Source organism: Gallinula chloropus (assembly GCF_964237585.1).
Source record: "Gallinula chloropus genome assembly, chromosome: 2".
Lineage (NCBI taxonomy): Eukaryota > Metazoa > Chordata > Aves > Gruiformes > Rallidae > Gallinula > Gallinula chloropus.
In genome coordinates this window covers 19700390-19722193 of record NC_140086.1, presented here as the reverse complement: position 1 = coordinate 19722193, position 21804 = coordinate 19700390, and the positions used below count along the sequence as shown (strand labels likewise).

General features: G+C 39.4%; 1 protein-coding gene across 1 annotated transcript in view; it reads right to left on the bottom strand.

Moving 5' to 3' along the window:
* The window catches only part of NUDCD1 (NudC domain containing 1), a gene marked incomplete at both ends in the record, with an annotated part of 40602 nt that overhangs the window by 9090 nt on the left and 9708 nt on the right, over positions 1-21804 (bottom strand). The window contains 5 exons of the mRNA XM_084280308.1: positions 3978-4185; positions 7183-7374; positions 9622-9805; positions 12873-13058; positions 20895-21049. Of these exons, the coding sequence (XP_084136434.1) occupies positions 3978-4185; positions 7183-7374; positions 9622-9805; positions 12873-13058; positions 20895-21049 (925 nt within the window). The remainder of the gene's footprint in view (positions 1-3977; positions 4186-7182; positions 7375-9621; positions 9806-12872; positions 13059-20894; positions 21050-21804) is intronic.

Here is a 21804-nt window from a genome sequence, read left to right as displayed (position 1 = left end):
GACCCAATAAGGATCATCGAGTCCAACTCTCTGCCCCTCACAGGACAACCTAAATCTAAAGCAAATGACTATTAAAAGAAATAAACCAAAACTTAAACTGGGAATGCCTTGTAGAAAACTTCATGCTACTTTTCTTATTATTACTAACTCTGACAAGGTATATACACCTATATATTTCACATAGAAGTTCAAACACTGCATGAATGAAAAATACTTACACCAAGCTTGTCCAAGCACCCAGAAGTCACTATTTTTTCTACCACTGTTTTTCACTTTGTATTTTAAACTATTACAACAGCAACAATAACTACTGCCACATGTCGAACATACAAATCAATACACAAAACTATCATAAGATAATGCCTCCAAAACATCAACACTGTATATGGGGAGAGCAGATTTTGGATCGCTCAGGGAGTTAGTTGGTAAGGTCCACTGGGAAATTGATTTTGAAGGCATCAGGGTCCATCAGTGCTGGTCACTGTTTAAGTACCACCTTCTAAAAGCACAGGAACAGGCAATTCCAAAATGTCAGAAAGCAAGCAGGCCGGGCAGGGGGACAGCTCGGCTGAACAGGGACCTTCTTCTGAAGGTTAGGTGGCAAGAGAAAGCCTACACCAATGGAAGCAAGGTCAGGCAACATGGGAGGATTACAGGTACGCTGTTTGCCTTCAGAGGGAGAAAATTCATGCGGCCAAAGCTCAGAGTTGAGGCTGCCTAATACTGTGGCAGGAAATAAAAAGTAGTTTTTAAAATACATGAACAAGAGGAGGAGCAGAGAGAACATTGGTCCGTTACTCGGAAAGAACGATCACCTTACTAATGGGGCATAGACAAAGCAGAGACGTTTAACGCCGCTTTTGCCTCTCTCTTCAACACAGTCAATGGCTCTGGGACTCCACATGCCTAAAGCTGGGGGACCATGACTGCAGTAATGATAAACTCATAGTGAACCCTGAACTTGTGGGCGATCTGCTGCTCCCTCTGGATCCATCTAAGTCCATGGGCCCCAATGGGATTCATCCCAGGGTACTCAGGGAGCTGGCCAATGTCATTGTGTGACCTCACAATTATTTTTGAGCAGTTTTGGGAATTTGGAGAGGTCCCAGTTGACTGGAAGGTTGAAAACACTGTCCAAATTTTTAAGAAGGGTAAGAAAGAAGACCCTGGTAATTACAGGCCTGTCAGTCTCGCCTCAGTGCCTGGTAAAATTGAAAAACACACTGGGAGTTATTGAAAAACACCTAAAGAACAACACAATCATTGGTCACACCCAACAGAGGTTCAGAAGACGAAGGTTGTTGGGTGGGCAATTGGCTGAAGGGTCAGGCCCAGAGGGTGGCAGTGAATGGTGTAACATCTGGGTGGTGGCCAGTAACTACTGGGGCTCCCCAGGGTTCCATTTTAGGTCCAGTTCTTTTTCATAAACTACCTGGACTCAGGACACGAGGACATCTTAAGTAAATCTGCAGATGACACCAAACTGGAAGGAGATGTTGATCCACTGACAGTGGAGAAGACTTACAGAGAGACCTGGACAGATTAGAGAGCTGGGCAGTCACCAACAGCATGAAGTTTAACAAGGGCAAGTGCCAGATTCTGCACCTGAGAAAGGGCAACCTTGGCTACACATACAGACTGAGGGATGAGATGCTGGAGGCCAGCCATGCTGAGAGGGATTTGGGGGTCTTGGTCGAAAAAGAAAGTGGCTTACAACACAAGCCTTTAGCTTCAAGCCTGAAGCAGAAAACTCAGAAGGATACATTTCCAAATATCTAGGAAGATAGAAGTCATGCTCAATTTTACATGTGCAGAGACAGAAATATGTGCAGAAATAAATCTCAATACTTATGTCACCTTTCAGATATGAAGCATTATTATTGTTGCTAATGTTGTAGATAGCTTGCACCCACAAAAAACCCCTAAAACAGTGGTTGAACAGGTCTTGTCACTGAGATCAGTTTAGGGCTCTGAAGGACCCTCTATGGGCTTGACTAGTGATCTAAAGTCTATTTAGAAATGTCCTGGTTTTGGTCAGGACGGAGTTAAATTCATTTGTAGCAGCGGATGGAATGCTGTGTTTGAGAGTTAAAATGGAAGCAGTGCTGATAACACCCTGATGTTTTTAGTTGCTGTCAGACAGTCAAGGACTTTTCCAGCTCTTCATGAGAAAGGACGGGCGAAGCCAGGACAGGTGGCCCAACTGTCCAAAGAGAGTATTCCACGCCAATTACGTCCTGCCCAGGATATCGGGGGGCTGATGGGAGGAAGGCCTGGGGCGGCTCCGGGACACGCAGTTTTTGGGGGATGGTTGGGTTCCGGGACGGCTCTGGGTGGCACAGCCTGAGTTGTGGGTTCGGTGAGAAACTGCATTGTGTATCAACAGCTTCATATATTTTTGCTCTAAAGTCCTGTTAGCATTGTTATATTGTATCTTTCTGTTATCTTAGTAAACTATCCTTATCCCAACCCACAGGCCTTTTAGTTTCTTGGTTTTGGGGTTATTTGCCCCTTCCTCTTCCTTTTCCCATCCCTTGCCTCTCACCCCGCGCCCCCTTTCCCTCTTTCCCTGCTCTTTTCCTTTAAGGAGCAGGCAGCTGCGTGGATCTCGGCTCTCAGCAGAGGTAAAACCACGACAAGAAATCAAAATTAGATGTACAACATCAGGTTATAATTCTCTAACAGAGAATTAGAATTCTAGAACTATCAGGTTTTGAAATAAATATAAAAGTAAATTTAACTGTGGTCAAATTCCTTTTTTTACCCCTCTTCATTTTTTGGTGTTTTTGTTCCAGAAACAAAACACGTGCATAATGTACAATGGATTAAAAATTTCTTATTATATTTTCCTAACTCAAACATGAAGAATTTCTATTACGCTATTACCAAAAAACTGTCTGCGGTTGCACAGGCAGGCAGTCACACAGACAAGCATGGGTTAATAGCCAATGGTTCCTATCACCAAATATTGTTTTGGAAAGGCAAGTGGCAACATTAGAAAGGGACATTAACTGTCTGCCAAAAACCAGGGGGAAGATATGTCCCTTCTCTGGACATGCTTGAAGGACATTGAGATCCTCAAGTGTATCCACAGAGGGGCAACCAGGCTGGTGAAGGGTTTGGAGGGCAAATCATGTGAGGAGCTGGGGATGCTTAGCCTTGAGAAGAGGAAGCTGAGGGGAGACCTTATCACCATCTACAATTATCTGAAAGTGGGTTGTAGAGAGGTGGGCGATGGTCTCTTCAGCCAAGTGACAGGAGATAGGACAAGGGGAAATGGCACTTAGCCGCACCAAGGCAGGTTCAGATTAGATGCTGGGAAAAAAATTTCACTGAAAATGTTGGGATGTGGAACAGGCTGCCCAGGAAGATGGCTGAGTCACCATCCCTGGATGTGTTTTATAAAAAGGGTAGATCAGGTACGTAGGGATATGGTTTAACATAGGACAGGAACGGTTGGACTCAATGTAAAGGTCTTTTCCAACCTTGTGATTCTGTGAAAATAGAGTGAGGAGGTTAGTATTATGAGCATCAGGGTATCCTAATCACAGAATCAACCTAATGTTGCAAAAAACTATGGTTCACAGCTCAGCAGCAAAACTCTAATTCCCTGGTGTGATACAGGTACAGATATTAGTTCAGAGTTACATGTAACACCTTCTTTTGAAATAAAAGAAGTTGTTATTTTGGAAAGGCTGTTCTACATTGTAGAAAACAGCTGGTCGATACCATTACTGCATTACAGCAAGTAAGGAGAGGGAATTACTTTCACAATTAGCTAAAGAACCGGTACTGTGAGACAGAACTGCAAAACCCAGTGAACTATCTCCAGTAGAGGAGACAGATTCCTGTAAGGAGGGATACGGGATGTGAGCATTAAATGAAGTCATTACCAGAGAGGCCAGAAGTCAGAAATAAGAGTATGCACGTTGAAATCAATGCCTAGTAACAGGAAAACTAAACACCATATACAACACCTTTTGCTCTCTGTAATTATCCATGTGCAACTTTCATGGTCCACAGACGAAGAGAGCTTTCCTTCCATCAGGGGAGGCTGGTCTTTCAGTGTGACACATATGTTATCAGGGGAAAAGTGTACTTTTATGTCATCCTTAGTGATGTCTTCACGAATCTGAATTGTTACTGTCACATCCTCTTCAGTCTGCTGCCAGTAATAGAGAGGGGCTACAATTGGAAACATGCAGAAAAATACAAAGTAAATTTCAAATTCTGTCCTGGATTCCTCACCATGCAAAGCTAGGAGATATAGTATAGAGCTGAACATAATTTTACTCTGAACTTAAAATATATTCCGATTATAAAATGGAGAAACACTTTCTTAACAATCAAGTTCATTTGTGTCCCTCATCTAGAGAGCAATTTATATTCATGTCCGTAGCATTACAAAGTTGAGAACCAAAATGAACTTAAATGCCCTGAAACATTAATGATTAATCATTTGGTTGAAGAGACACCAGGTGCAACAGTACTGACAAACTACTGCATGTTCAGAAGTATATGCCATTCAGAGATGTGAACGTTTTTTTCTTACCTATTTTGCCAGAAGCTGTGCTGAACATTCAAGAGAAATTATTTTAGAAAACCAAGTAGTCTTCATCTGCCACAGTTAATACATATGAAATAAAACTGCCTGCCCAGAGGTAATGCTTGACTTTGGCTCCTGGCTTTAGAATCTGCCTGTTGTCTACCTTGATGCTACAAGAAGTGGCCCTTTAAGAGAAACGTTTATACAAAAGGAAGGCTATGACAACATGCCTGGGTAGTGGACAGCTGGTGACAGAAAGCACAGATACATTTATTTTCTAAAGAGCAATCTTGTAAATGTAACCTCCTTACTCAGAGTAGTAAAGAATGGATAGACTCTTTGTAAGCTCTCAACTTGTCACAACACAATACAAGGTTTAATTGATCTAAGCTTCATGTCAGCAATTGTGACTCTGGATGGACCCGTTTGCCATAGATTGGTCGTGCTGCACATACACCTCCAGAAGCTGTCAGTATCTGAGATACGAAGGCCTTCAAAATCCTAAATTTTGACACAGATTGTATCTGATAGTAAAAGTCTTCATTTTAGAAAACTGAACAACATCTAAAAAGAAGCTTAGGCTTCCCATCCAGGTGTCCAGGTCTGGGGCCGCAATACAAGAAAGATGTGGAACTGTTGGAGAGGGTCCAGAGGAGGGCCACAAAGATGATTAGAGGGCTGGAGCACCTGGCCTATAAAGAGAGGCTGAGGGAGCTGGGCTTGTTCAGCCTGGAGAAGAGAAGGCTGCGGGGGGACCTCATTGCAGCCTTCCAGTACCTGAAGGGAGCATACAAACAGGAGGGGAATCAACTTTCTAAAAGGGTGGACAATGTCAGGACAAGGAGAAATGGATTGAAGCTAGAGGGACGGTTTAGATTAGATATTAGGGCTGAAGTTTTTTTTACAGAGTGGTGAGGTGCTGGAATGGACTGCCCAGAGAGGGCTCCTCCATCCCTGGAGGTGTTCAAGGCCAGGCTGGATGGGGCCCTGGGCAACCTTGTTTAGATCAGGCCTGGAGGTTGGTGGACCTGCCTGTGGCAGGGGGTTGGAACTCCACGATCCTTGGGGTCCCTTCCAACCCATGCCATACTATGATTCTATTTCAGGTGATAATTATATAGACACTGCATTACAGTGCTCAGTGTGCTGAAGAACTCCTTTACCTCAAGATTTATAGGTATAGCCTATTCTTAATACAATTACATGTACTACACATCAGCTATCACAGCATATGACATTGGTACATTCCAATTGACCTTTCTGTATCTTTCCTAAACAGATTATTCCACTGTTGACAAAGATTGTGTAAAAGTCAGAAAGTACCATTCAGTTAGGATTGGTTCATTAGCCAACATCTCATATTCAGAAGCAAAAAGCAAACCTGAAATACAATACAGCTAAATAAGCATACGTATTAGAGCCCAGTGATATTTAAAATAAATCAACTTTATCAATAGGTTTTTATGTACTTAATTTTGCTTTGATCTCAAAGAAAAAAAAGTATGGATGCACTTTGTTGGAGCATTATTTTTTCTGAATTGTTTTGCCACTGGAGAAAAGATAATCTTTTAGAGGCCAGCAGGTTGAGGGAAGGTGATTCTGCCCCTCTGCTCTTGTGACACCCCACCTGGAGTACTGTGTCCAGCTCTGGGGTCCCCAGTAGAGGAAAGACATAGAGCTGTTGGACTGAGTCCAGAGAAGGGCCACGAAGATGATCAGGGGGCTGGAACATCTCTCCTATGACAACAGGCTGCGAGAGTTGGGCTTGGACAGCCTGGAAAAAAGAAGGCTCTGGGAAGACCTAATTACAGCATACCAAACTTAAAGAGGTCCTACAGGAAAGTGCGAAAGGGACTGTTCACCAGGAAGTGTAGAAATAGTACAAGGGGCAACAGCTTCAAGCTGAAAGAAGGCAGGTTTAGATTTGACATTAGGAAGACATTCTTTACTATGAGAGAGGTGAGGCACTGGAACAAGTTGCCCAGAGAGGCTGTGGGAGCTCCATCCCTGGCAGTGTTCAAGGATGGATGGGGGATGGGGCTTTGGGCAGACTGGTCTAGTGAAGGTGTCCCTTCCCATGGCAAGGGGGTTGGAACTAGATGATCTTTGATGTCCCTTCCAACCCAAAGCATTCTGTGATTCTATTATTTTAATTCTTTAAAAGTTTTGGGTTTAATTTAGAAAGGCAGGAATGAATTACGTATCAGAAAGCTTTCTGATGAACAACTACTTGGTGGAGTCAATGGCTGCCACATTGCCCTCTCTCATGTATGAATACTGACTTCTTTATTTGAGTACTTCAGCCAGATGCCCAAACTTAGGTGCTACCTTAGCAATTCAACTGCTAGCAAACACTTAGTATAGTTGTGTTTACAAAATATTCTTTTTGCTAGGACAGCAAAATTCTTCACGTCTCTTATCCAGAAAAGCTTCTTGTAAAGTGTTATGCACAATACAACTTCCCAGGGTGAAAACAAACAAAAAACCCCCAATCTGTCCTTAAAAAAATTAAAATCTGGAAGACAGATATTAAGACAAGCATTCATTACTACAGTTCCAAACAAATTCTAAACTGGTAAGCTATTTTCTAAACCAAAAGAGAGAGCACCTTATCATAATCTGCTAGGAAGTCTTACCTTTCTTTTCATCTGTTGTTTTTGCATCATCTTCATCATTTTCTTCTAATTTGCCATCTTCATCTTGCATAAATCTGAATGGTTTGTAGGAAGCAATCATTAGACCATCCCCATTGGGCTCTATTGCTGCATAGTGGGGGACTGATTTTCCTTGCAAAACTCTCCTCTTAAATATTTCATATCTATGATCACCTACAAAATTAAAAAATAGTATTAGCTGTAGTGTTTTTCTAGAAGACATATTATAATAATGGAATCTCATTCTAATTAAAAATACTAAGCAAACCTACCAGTTAAATCACAGTACCATAGTTCTAAAAAAAGTTCTGTTGTTTTCCATGATTTTGTTAAATATGTAGACCCAAAAATTAAACTAGCATTGCCCTTTTTTCTTATTATGTCTTTGTTGATCACAGCTAGCCCAGCAATTCCCATAGCCACACACATCCTCTGTACAAATAAGTTTTGCGAATGCTTTTTGAGCTGCTGTAAAAACTTGAGATGCAATGAAATAGTCAGTGGTAAAAGTTTATTCATAATGGGAAATGCTCATCTTCCTCAATTTTTGTAAAACACTGCCTTCTAAAAGGGAGGTTCTAGATGTAGGCTGCTGGCTTGAAGGCCCATGCCATTCCCTCTGTGCTCTGAAACACAGGAGCACTGATGAGTCAAAACAGTGTTAGGTTCCAGGACAAAGTTTGTTCTGTTTCCATTAGACTTCAACTGCCCACAGAGTCCTCAGTAACTTATAAACTTCTGAAAAATCATATATTGCACAAACAGATTTTCAGAAAAAAACTAACAAATCAATAAAACTCTCAGAGGTAATAAAATTAGACCCAGGAATTTTTAGGTTTTTGTATTTATGCTTTATCTCTTTATTAATAGGAACTCATTAGCAGAGACATTAGACAAGACCAGATTATGATGGTAAAAATCCATTTACTCCATACTACTCTGGTACTCCAAAATGTGTTCCTGTTTGACCTCAACGTCAAGGTTAGAGAAACATCTAAGTCACAGAGTAATAGATAAGCCAGCTAAAATTTAAGTCCTCACAATTGGTTATCTTGTTTGCTAAGCAGGACATAAATAATAACCAGACTAAAATGTAATTCTAGTACTTAGTGGTGTTAAACAAAGCCCTTTTGTTACAGTGGAAGTTAGTCACTCATGGACTGAGCTGTTACCTGACAAATTATGCACTGAAACATACCAAATTTGTTTGCACTGACAGCATTTGGTCACTTGTTAAAAGGCTCTACAACTTCACACCTTGTCACTATGTGACCAAACCTTTTGTAGAGTATTTTCAATCATAAACACTTCTACATCTTTAAAGAAGTTTTATGATCTTTTTGGTAAGTTTATACTATATGAGCTTTCTTGTAAAGAAGGTCAGAAGAAAGCTAAGCCTGTTACATTTTCTGAGTTTAATAAAGCAGCGCAGTGGTTCTTCATTTCAAGCTTTTACAGTGAGAATTCCTAAACATTAGTTAACTAAAGAAAACAACAAACTTTGGACATGTATGCCTTTGTCACAACCCTCTAGCTGTGACTAGATGTAACCACTGCCTCCATTCAGATTTGCTTTCATGCATTTGGTGATACAGTAGTGGTAGCTGTGATCACTTATCTAGCCAACCAGACATGACAGAGACTGTCACAGACGTCGGTGTCAAGAGGCATAACTATATTTTGAGGCTTTGCTTTGATGAAACACAGATTTTGGAAATTTGAGAAATGGCTTGTTGATTAATTACTTATTTTTCAACAACCTGATAAACTGCACCCAGAGACAATGTTTTAAGAAAGTCATCAGTAGGCAACGACTATGCTTAAAAGAGGATGTAAAGTATTGTAATTCCTCAAGACAGTTTGTATTTTGAGACTGGTTCATACATCATTCTGATTCGCAAGATGTTTATTTAAAATAAATCAAAACATTTATTTCTTCTTAATTCAAGTTTCCTTTCTGTCTTATTACTTACATCTCTGAGTAACTACTAAAATTTTGTGTGTTCCTTGTCAATCCTGGAGAACTGGCAAGATTTTTTGAAAGACTTTTGAAGTCACTTTTGTGGAAAAAGTTTTCTTCCATGAACACATCCAGCTGTACAACATTTCACAAAGTCTAACAGACATGAGTTTGAAATAGTATAACCTCGATTTTACAAGATCATGCTAAACAGGAATTGCATTTCATAATGTCACAAAGTTCTGGCTTGTTTTCTAAAAGCATTAGCCACACACATGTAAAACTACTTCTTCTTGTCTTCCAAATTTTTGTCAGAATTTAAGCCTACAAACGATAGCAATCTCAAAATCTAAAAAGGAAAATATATTACCTACGTAAAATCCAAGCTGATGTCGTGGGATCAAGAAAACATGATTTTTTTTTACCATTACTGACTAGTTATATAAATGTAAAACACTTACCTTCTTTGCTTATCTCTGCAATTGTAACCCATTCTAAGGTAATATGGAATCCACTTCCTTTTGTATCCAATTCATCTTTTTCCACCCTAAGCAGCAGCACAGCTACTGAATGCCTATCAGATTTTACAAATGAAACACTGTGTGCTATAATAAATGGACTTCCTAGTTCTTCATTAAACACAATCTAGAAGACAAAATCATAGTAAAAGGTCAGTCAGTTAAAACTGTAAGTCTTAATCTCTCAGAAACTGTGAAAGGCTTCATTCAGTACATGTCACAGAATCACAAGGTTGGAAAAGACCTTTGAGATCATCAAGTCTAACCATTCCTGTCCTCTGCTAAACCATATCCTTGAGCACCTCATCTACCCACCTTTTAAATACATCCAAAGTCAGTTACTCAACCACCTCCATGGGCTGCCTGTTCCAGTGCCCGATAACCACTTTAGTGAAGAACTTTTTCCTAATGTCTAATCTGAACCTGCCCTGGAGCAGCTTGAGTCCATTCCCCCTCACCCTATCACCTGTTGCTTGGGTGATGAGACCAACACCCATTACTCTACAACCTCCTTTCAGGTAAGTGTAGGCAGTGATAAGGTCTCCCCTCAGCCTCCTCTTCTCCAGGCTAAACAATCCTAGTTCCCTCAGCTGCTCCTCCTAAGGTTTACTCTCCAGCCCCTTCACCAGCCTGGTTGCCCTTCTTGGGACACACTCCGGGACCTCGATGTCTTTCTTGCAGTGAGGGGCCCAAAACTGAACACAGTACTTGAGATGCAGCCTCATCAATGCCGAGTACAGGGGCACAATCACTTTCCTGGACCTGCTGGCCAGGCTGTTCATGATACAAGCCAAGATGCCATTGGCCTTCCTGGTCACCTGGTCACAGTGCTGGCTCCTATTCAGTCGGCAGTTAATCAACACCCCCAGGTCCTTTTCTGCCAGGCAGCCTTCTAGCCACTCTAGAATCACAGAATCACAAGGTGGGAAGAGACCTTTGAAGATCATCAAGTCCAACCATTCCCATCCTATGCTAAACCATATCCCTAAGTACCTCATCAACCCTTTTTCTGAACACATCCAGGGAAGGTGACTCAACCACCTCCCTGGGCAGCAAACTCTTTCAGGTGTCAAAGCAGTTAAAGTTTGCTTCCCATAAACCCCTCTGCCAATATAAATCCATCCATGTCACAGATTTCTGGCTCCTTGCTCCTTGATTACAAAGTCACTTCTAAAATGCTTTTAGTTATTTCTGTTTGTATTATAAAATAATTATAAGGGCCCATTACACAAAGCACAAAGATCCACAAAAGCATCTGCATTGTGACTGCTAACTACCACAGTAAGTAGAGGCACAACAACTGAACAGAACAGGATCCATAAAGACAGCATATCAAATAGGGAAAACAGCTTAATGCTCAAGATAAATACATAGGCATTTCAGCAAGGCCCTTACTAGTTCTGTAGACACCCCAACATCCTGAAATTCTTTGTAGACCTTGACATATGCAAGCAAGAAGATGATAAAGCCCATTGCATTTCTGTCAGTGTTTAATCACCAACCAGTACTAAGAGAAGAGGAGCTGTCTATTTGGCTATTATCTGTATGAAGAGCTGCAATTTTCCTTCTCTGTAAAGTTTTATGAAGGGGAGTCAGAAACAAAAGGCAATAACTAAATGAAAGAGTATAATTTTCATGTTTAGGAGAGTCAAAGGTTACAATTTTTTCAATTTTATATATACAGTTTGAAAAACTCCATTTATATTTGGATTGATCTAGGTAGGCAGAGTACGTAAAAATTACTGTCATACTGAAAGGCTAATAAGCACCATTATAAACATGAAATAATTTCATACACAGGGAATGCACATCTTGTAGCTTGAGACATTTAGCAGTTAGTACCTATAGGTGGAAGTTTTAATTCCAGAAATGATGTATTTCAGCTTTTATCAAAAAAGTACTCACTCAGAAAAACCCCAAGAAAAGAAGAATAAAATTAATGCGAACAGCAAAGAAGAAATAAAACATATGAGATTTATATGTTGACAGAACCTCAACATATAGGCCTCGTGCTTGTTTTGCTGACAACTCTAACGTAACTCATTTACACATCAGCATTCTCATGCACAACAAAATAAAAGCTGTTGGTGTTTGCTGTCAACCATCTAAAGAACAGGAAGTCTCACAAAATGTAAAGGAGTTAATCTATCATGCTGGTATCTTACAATTCAGGACATATACCCAAGCTCCTGTCAATACTAAAAACCTCCTTGATTTCTTAGGAAACTGCCCTCTAATAAAGAAAATACGTGCAAAAGGCGAATCCTTTATACCAGATTCATCTTTCATAAATAATGAGGAACTACACTCATTGTAGCTCGTGCAGAACTGTAACAATTACATTTTCTGTGTCCAAGCAGTATAATCAATACCATTATTACTGTACTAGTGTCATTCCAACATGGGTTTAAAAACGCTCCTTATCAACTCTCTTTTAAGGATTTAATTAAAGAATTTAATAATGAGAAACCTAAAAGCATACTTCAATTACAACCAACAATTTCAAGCAAAAATATTTAGCATCAAAAATTTTCCAGAGCAAAGCCCACCCTACCAGAGAAGTGGAGATAACATTGTTTACATGATACCTGCTCTGCAGGTAACCCTCAGGGTTACTTATTGAAGCTTTTTAATCAGCAGTTTTATTAAGTTTTACTCTAGTCTTTGTGGATGCATTAAGATGGGGCAAAAAAGAAGGGCGAAAATTTTAAGCAGAATTACAGCTGCACAGACAAACATCACACAAGCAGAAGTCTCCTAACTTATAAACAAAAGTAGCTTTTTGCTTGGTTGACAATAACTTCTGACTTTAAAAAAATAATTCTATTATTCCACAGGCCAACTGAAACAGTGAACAATAAAAGACAGGGCGAAAAATATCCTAGACAGACACACAAGAACAGGGAAGGAAAAGGGGAAAATATTTTAAAATAAAATAAAAATTTGTCATGTAGACAACCACTTAGCCACCTATTTAGAAACACTTAGATTCTTCTTCAGTCAAAAGGCATAAATCATTAATATAGTCATCAGTACCCAAATAAATTATTTCTATACTTGAACACAATCCTGTGTCAGTAGCGCAAAGTTACAATTTAAAGCTCGATTCTTTGCTAACTTAAATACAAGCAGTTCTCAGGAGAAATAAGATTTGGTAGGCACATCATTTTGAAGTATGTTCCCGCAAGACTTACCTCCCATTTTTCAGATGCACTGCTTCCACGCTTGCCTGATTTAATTAAATACAGTTTTCCTGTACCATCAGAAAGAGTAACCCATGTGGAAGATGAGAAGTGTATTGAGGCACAAAGACGATTATCATACGCTGTCAAGTCTGTAGGTAGCCTGAACACTTCTCTTGGTTTTTGCAGAGCAGTGTCCTACAAGAAAACAGTCACGCTCTAAGATTTTATGAAGTACTTCTCTATTTCACTAAGTGTTACAGACAAATTAATAACAACATATCTCAGTAGCAATTCACCAGTTTGTGCAGTTGAGCGTATTTGGAAAAAAGTGGGTGGCAAGCATCATTCCCTTATATGTGGAAAAGGTGGGAGGATTTAATCACCAAGTTGGTTTCTATTAACTTAAAACACAAGTATTCTATAACTCATATTTCAGCACTCATTTTCTTCCTTCCATTTCAGAGCAATAATTATATTATGCATTAAAAAAGGCTTCACTTCTTTTCCCCTTGCATTCCCTGAAAATTCATCACTTACCAATGATAGTTCTAGTCCTAGTAAAAATATGGAGACTTTCAAAGAATTGAAATACACAGAAATGTACTCAAATTAGTTCATAAAAACTAACTTCTAAATTAAAAAGAATTTTAGCCTATTCTCCTACACAACTGGTATGTTCAAGCTGACATATAATTTCTCAGGTTTCCCAGTGGTTATTTTATTCAGTAAAATGGAGAAGTAACAATTGTGATTAACTAGCAAAGAAAAGATGTAGTAATTTACATCATATTTGCAAATAACTTTTCCATCACATTATGATTAGACTATGCATCAAGATAAACTTGTTTAGCATACTGTGTCAGTGGCACACTGTAATTGTTAGCTTCTAAGTCAAAATTTTGAGCATTATTACAGAGACACTATAGTCGAAGTGCACAGATGACGTTAATTCTCCAGTGAAGCAAAACAAATATATGGATTTTTAAAAAAATTGCACATCACCAAATTTTACAAACAACAGCAACAAAATTCTAGTATTTCCTGCTGTACAAACTTTAATTCAATCAGGCTGGTTTGTGTGTAGTGCAAAATGAATGTGAGATTACCAATTCAATCTACTCTTCTAACATATGTTCTCAGAACTCCTGCTTTAGTTCAGTGTTGCCTTCTCAATATCCTGCTAATTCTAACAGAAGAAACTGCTTTCAGGCCGTGAATTGGATTTCCAACTGTTGTCATCAAGTAAAAAAGCATGTCTTCCAGGATAGTTTTTAAGGATTATTCTTTATCTTGAGCCTTCACTCTTACCATAGAGGCTGCCTTTGCTGAATAAGGCTTTGTAACTCTGCTCATTATCTGAATGACAGTAACACCACTGCCTGTTTAGGACTATGATTTACCTCCTTTTTTGTGAGACGAAATAATCTCCAAAAATTCAAGAGGCTTGTTAGGAAAAAAAAAAAACCCATACCAAATCCTTATGATTTAAAAAGAACTTGGCATCACAGTTTAAAAACTGGTCAGAACATGCTTTATCAGCAATACAGCTTGATCAGCTACTTACTAAGCAGATCAGGCTGCATTATTAAGAGCACAAACAAAATATTCTTAGGGAAAAACACAAGATGCAGACTGCAAATTCAGCAACATCACAGTCACATCTCTACTTCAGAATCTTGCAAATAACTGAAACAGAACTCAATTCCTCAAAGTTTTTCATCTGAACTAAATAGCTGCTAACTAAAACAGCCTGGCAGTGTGTCACAAGTGGGGTGCCCCAGGGATTGATACTGGGCTCCATGCTGTCAAATTCCCTGATGATGGAAGACAAAGCACCCTCACCACATTTGCTGATGACACTAAACTGAGTGATGAGGTAGGTTTGTCACAAGGGAGAGACATCTTGCAAAGAGAACCAGACAGTCTGCAAGAGTGGTGTGGCAAGAACATTGTGGTGAAGTTAAACAAAGAGAAGCAAAGTCTGGCACTTGGGACTGAAAAACCAAAAGCCCTGTGCAGGCTGGGATCAGTGTGGCTGGAGGGCAGCTTTGCTGAAAGGGCCCTGGGGCTCCTGGTGGGCAACAAACTGAACATGGGTCAGCAGTACACTGCTGCAGCAACAAGGGCAAATCAATCATGGGCTGCATCCACAGAAGTATTACTATCAGAGAGAGAGATATTGACCATCCCACACTATTCATCACGTGCCAGGCCACAGCTGGAGTACTGTGTCCAGGTGTGGTCCTGCAAGTGAGGAAAAATACCCAACATGGTCAGACTGGAAAGGGCCCAAAGGAAGGCCACGAAGACAATCAAAGGGCTGCAGAACATGCACTGTGGGGGAAAAACAAAGGAAGGTCTTGTGTCCCTGCAGGAGACTGAGGGGGGGGGGACCTAATCACCGTATTCCAGTACTTAAAGGACAGCCACAAATGGAGGCTCTCTCTTCACAAGAAGTCATAGGGCAACAGGTAAAAGCTGCACCAGGAGGGGTTTTATCTCAACGTAAGAGAATTTTTTCACAGTAAAATCAGTGACTGGAGCAACCTCTCCAGACACATGGCAGATTTCCCATCACTGGAGGTTTTCTAGCGACAACTGGACAGGATGCTAGATCATCTCATCTAGGTGCCTTTTCCCAGGGAAGGTTGAACCATATGATCATTTGAGGTCCCTGCCAACCTGGGCTACTCTATGATTCTAAAACCAATGGTAGACACTACCAATATAATGATAATAAAAAAATATAATATATATATATATATCCATTCACCACCTTGCCCCTTAGGCTGATTCACAGACTTCAGGATCTGAACTGAGGTCTCCTATAAGGTCATCCAGTAATAACAAAACCAAAACTAAAAAAGTACCTGACTGGCCTTTACAAATCAGCATTGTCTTTTCTAAATCAAATCTAACTTCTTAATCCAACAAATAGACTATGTTGAGAACATAACTAATGGTCATAGAGCCAATTAAAGTATTTTCAGTTTTATTTGACGAGGCTCATTTCCAGTCAGTTGAGCTACAATTACTCCACAAATCAGAAAAATTTGCTTGACAGTAAGGAAATTCTTCCCTGGTTACTAAAAATCAGCATTAGTGTCACTAAAATTTAAGTAAAAATATATTTTTAAAAACAGAATTTGAAAGAAAACCATTACAGGAGCAGTTTTGAAGATATTTACAAGGATGTAAAAGGAAATACAAACAGAAGCATACTTCTGTATTAAAAAACTGGAGGTGGGGAGGACACGACACACCAGATACGCAATGATTATTTATCTATTCTGTGCCACAGAAAATGCACACTCTTACTAAAGATAAGGGTGAGTATGAGAATAAGAAATAAAAAGTATCAGATTAAAAGTATCTCATTACAGGCCCTGGAATTTCAGCCACAAATTAATTTACAGTATTTTCTCAGCATCTCCTGTCTCCTTATCACTCAAGGGACAGCTTGGGGGTAGGGGAATCATCTTTATACACATCTACTTCTAGAAAAAGAAACCCATTCTGATCTGTGAAACAAGGCAGTCAAAATACACATACGAAGCACCATTCTGAAGAGTTCTTTGCACTTGCAGTAAAGAAAGATCACATCTGTAAATGCAAAACATGCCATGCCCTCATTTGTTGAGAACACTGTACTTGAGGGGATTTTGAATCCTTCGTATTTTCTAGATGCTATTAAAATCAGATGTGCATTTATAACACGTTCAAAGGTAAGCAAGATAAATTGGATTTGGGCAAGTACCATTTTAATATGCAAAAGCAAAAAAGTCCAGATGACAAACAGCCTGCTTGCCTTTTGGGCCTACTTGAATGCTTATTAGAGATTACTGTGTACTACGAAAAGGCACAAGGGCTATTACGGAACCTGCAATGGAAAAGATGCAAATTTGATTTTTAATTACTGGAAGCTTTCAGGGTCACTTTGTAGATTCAGCTGCATCACCATGCTCCTTGACCTATTCCACTAATTTGTAACACATTCAGGAGTGAGGAGGAAATCAAAATCCAGTGCATGTAAGATGACTTACCAGCCCTGCTAATAGAGATTTAGGGCTGTACTATGTAATATTACCCAAGACCACTTTTGTCAGCATTCAAGTGAACTGTAACAGTAAGTTTCAAATGCTTTTGGGTGTAATAAAAAAAAAATAATCAACTATCAACCATGTGATCTTCTAAAGCCCACATCAGATTTATCAGGACTGAGCAGGATTGTCAGGACTCAATACATTTCTTGACAGAAGTGAAAAAACTTCTTCATTACACATGACAAAGCCTCCTTCCCAGCAGGTAACAAAGGAACTGTTCTTCAAACCTTTCTGTTCACTGACTTAACTTTGGCATTTATTAGAACAATCTCTAATCTCAGTCTAACAATGAAAAGGATGGACTTTGTTGAAGCTGAAACAGGACCTGTCTTTAAAACCCTTCTGTGTCTTAGTGTTCAAAGGCTGGTTAACAGGGGTCAATAGTAACTCCCTAGTTCAGAAGTATGAGGGGATGCTGAGACCATAATCATGTCTTATACTTGTAGAAAACAGCTAAAAATAATTATAGCCATTTTAACAGAAGTCAGATTTACTCTCTGTAATTAGGTTTAAATCACAGGAACAGAGCTTCAAGAAAAAAACTAGATGCAGATTCTCAAAAGACCCCACTTTTCATCTCACTTCATTTTCTACCAGGATTCTTCCTCTGTTCAATTATTTTTCATTCTCAAGTCTCTTATCTCTTCCACTAGCCTTTAATTCTAGCTTTGCCCAGTTCTATGCTTCTTGACAGTGTCCTCTGCTTCCTTTTGGCCTCCGTCATTCTGTTCATCTATTCCAGTTTTTATCTACATGCCCTCAAGACTGCAATCACTCCTTTCCTTTCAGCAGCTATCTTGCCTCACCTGCCTATGACAACCCAGATTTTGAGCCTTTTAAGCAGTTCAGGTTTCAAAGTTGTGTAGAAATTCTGAGCAAAAGGTTCCTCCACAGGCAAAGTCAGGTAGACCAAGCCAGGCTGTATTCTAGTTGCTCGGGATAAGGACCCATGGATAACAAACACACTACCATACTAGAATCAAAGTTGTAACAAAAACAGGAAGCAGAACTAGAAATAATTTTGTGTTAAAAAGCCTATGTTTTGGATTTAGGATAAGCATGTTAACCTGTTTCATCTTCTGTTATAAAGACAACTGATAATAATTTTAATTGTGGTCATTACTGACTTGCAAACTGTACTTGGCTGAAAACAGTATTATCTGTAATATACATCTGACTAATATACAGCCAAGCACATTTGTAATGAGACACCTTGTTGATGTTTCTGAATACACCTTCCTTTTTTATACATATGCAAACACGTTTCCTTGGCAAAGCAGCACTGTATTGTGTATTAGGACACAAGGTAGAGGCTCTTTATTTCACAGTCGAGTGAAACTAAAACTAATGACAAGATAATAACCAAGTGCCATTTTCTTGAAGAGTCCAATGGTCCCACCAGTACTAGGGAAGAACATGATTTCCATTTACTACATATAAAAATGCAAATTACTGCCTGTTGTAAAATCCTTTATCAATAAAGGAAAACATTGGGTGTCTGTGCTGTGCTGGCAGTGGGGAGCTGCAGGTGTGGTCCCTGTGAGAAGGTGGGGGCTGCCCCAGGCTGGACACAGCTGCTTCTGTCTGGCTTGCACAGACCCACCTGGGGCACAGCTGAGCCCAGCAGCCAAGGCAGTGGTACAGAGCAGAGGTGCCCCTGCAGCACTTGGAGAAGACCATGTGGAAAGCAGGTTGTCCCCCCCATGGTGAACCAGAGTGGGGCAGATACCTACATACACTGCAGCCCACACAAAGCCTGTGCTGGAGCAAGCTCCTAGCAGGAGCTTCATGTTTCCCATCAACCTACTCTGTTTTTAATTGGCAATAAATGAAATAACTTCCCCAAGTTGAGTCTGTTTTGCCTGTGACAGTAACTGGTAAGCAATCTTCCTGTTTTTATCTCAACCCACAAGCTCTTCTGTCTTCTCCCCATCCAGTTGAGCAGGGGGAGTGAGAGCACACGGCAGCCAGCCAAGGTTATGAACCACAAGGGAAAAACACAAACCAGACTGTGACAAGCTACTGTTCACAAAGTAAAGGCTTTCCCTGACAAGCTTCTTAGACATTCCTATTGGGAACCCAGATGATCTCAAAAGATTTGGAAGAAGTCCCAGAAGATTACTGTGTCTCAACAAGAGTCTGGCAAAGGTTCCAACTGCCTATACATTCTATGAAAAGTAAAAGAACTGTTATGCAGCTCTAGTTCTCAGCCCACCATTCTCTGAAACATCGATTTTCTGGAAAATCTAGAACTACCATTTCAGGATTTCTCTCAGCTTAGCCTTGCCCTAGTAATTTCCACTTCCAGAACCTTACACTGAGTAAGCCACAATGTCTCAAAAATCACACATCACCATGTTTGCTTTTGTCCCAAAGGGTTACAAGTCAAATTCCTTAGTAGCATGACAATGGGTATTTTTCCTTTCCAAACCTGAAAATTACATGTACTCATAGCAAGAAGTTTAGGCCAGTGCTCTGTGGACTGCAGAGCAAAATGTTCTGTGGAGTCTACAGAGACTTCTTAAACTTTAAACATCTCAGCAGTATACAACCTCCCTGAATCGTCTGATTAACAAAAGGTTAAAGAGTTTATCCTCCACTCAACTAACTTAAACTTTCCTTCCATTTAACAAGTACACAGACTAATTAATTTTATGTCAACCAACATGATTCGAAAAGTCAGATTACAGTTGGAAAAAGCTGACACACCAAAATACATGGATCAGACAGGAAAAGCTATAGAAAGGAAAAAAGTAGTAATATGTGATAACTAGTATTTTCTAGAATTGTATTAATCCCATAACAGAATTCAACTGACCTGTTATATAACTGTTTTATGTAAAAAAATCCAACAGCAGCCCTGAATCATTTACTGCCAGAGCAAATCTTACATTAAGAATGGAGTATATCTACATGTTTTTACATAAAATGTTAACTAAGTAACCAGTTATGAATGAAACATCACTATTTAAATTAGCTAACGACTGGATACAATTATGGTCACTTTTTCTTCCCTTCTGCATAGATGAACATTTAAGCAGCTATACATGATAAGTTAATGAACTTCATGAAAACGAAAAACCCCTACTTTGTGGTGAAAAACTATAAGCTTGTATTTATTAATCAACCAGACACAAGTTAAAATTGTCAGAGATATACCCTAAATTATACATTTCAAGCTAGTAAGACATTGTGATAGCTGCAAAGTCACCACCAGTAACGCAGTCTTGTATTCCTTAATGATCAAGCACTACATTTGCATTGACTAGAAACATGGTGTCCACAGAGCAGTGTTCTTTCCCCTCCAGAATGAACGACTTTATAATGAGAACTAGTGCATTCACGCATTAAAATGGCTCAAAAGAAATAAAAGGTTGACTACTCAAGGATTTCAGTATAAAAGCAAAGAACTGTCATGTTTCAGACTCGGACTAGCTTGCTTACATTCTATTCCTAGTTAGCGCAGGACCACCAGCTTCATTTTGCCCCCAGTAAGTGATTCCCAGATTAACCTGGTAGTATAGAAAAGCTGTAATTTCTAATTCTAATGTGTACTGTTTCTTTCTCTCCTTGTATCTTCAACGACTGGATTTTCAAAGTCCCAAACAGACAAACATCAAATAATGTAGGGCGGAAAAGGCTGTCACCTAGAAAAACGTCTATGCTTTTCCTCAGCTATCTTCCCCAGAATGGATGCAGATGCAATACTATTTCAATACTAATGCAATACCATTAATGAAAAGAGGTCAGAAACCTCACTTAAAATACTTTCATCCTTCCTGTGTAATTATATTTTTGTTAACCTACGTGTCTTCCTGGCAATAGCTTCCCCCATTTTTTGCATTCAAATTCCCCTTGCCACATTTTCTCTCTCATCCAGCCCCAGGCTTTTCAAATTCAACAGTTTTTCAAATAAGTTTATTCTTACCAGAGTCACTGACAGATTCATAACCCTTCCACACTGATCAACATAGTAGACATTATCCTGGTACCAGGAATCAAGGTGAAGATAATTATACATGCCAAAAGCACGCATATGGTCAAGAGTATATTGATCATCACGAAGTTTCACTTCTGCTACAGCTGGAGGAAAAAAAAAGGGAAAATACTATTTTAATGATTTATTTATAATTATTTAAACTTCAAACTAATAATTTAAAAGAATTCTTCAGTCCTTAGTCCATAGGTCTGGTTTATTTGTAGAGCAATACTTTATGTACACACAGTTTATACTTCTTCCACACATTTAGAAGACAGTTCACCCACACTGAAGGCCACTGCAGTCATTCACTGTGACCCTGTAATAACTATTACCATTTATAGTGCCTATAATATGCCTTCCCAACATGCACTGAGATTCAACTTATTGCTAACATATACAAAAACTAGGCAAAATCTATTCTTAAGTCAGCTTGGGAAGAGCACCAATTATTCCCAATATGCACATGGTATTACAGTAAGGGGAAAAAATAATCATGCTCTACAGTAACCCCAAAAAAACAACAGCCAGAAGAAATACCCCATCTACCTATAGGGATTTCATAGCCTTAAATTCTGAATCCAGCTACCAGCACTTCCAAAGCTAAAGATTAAAACATTTCAAAGCAGAAATAGCATACGGTCATTACTTAAACAAACAAACAAAAAACCCCAAGCAAACCAGCACTGTGATCCTAGTACTCCCACAGAGGTTGAAATCTTGAGAAATGGCCAAGATACCATCAAAATTTCAGACTACACTTTTTCTAATGGCAAGAGGCTACAAAGATGGTTGTTTACTATAATGGTATCTCCTTCAAGGCAAGAATCTGTTACTTACAATCATCCACTTGAGCAAC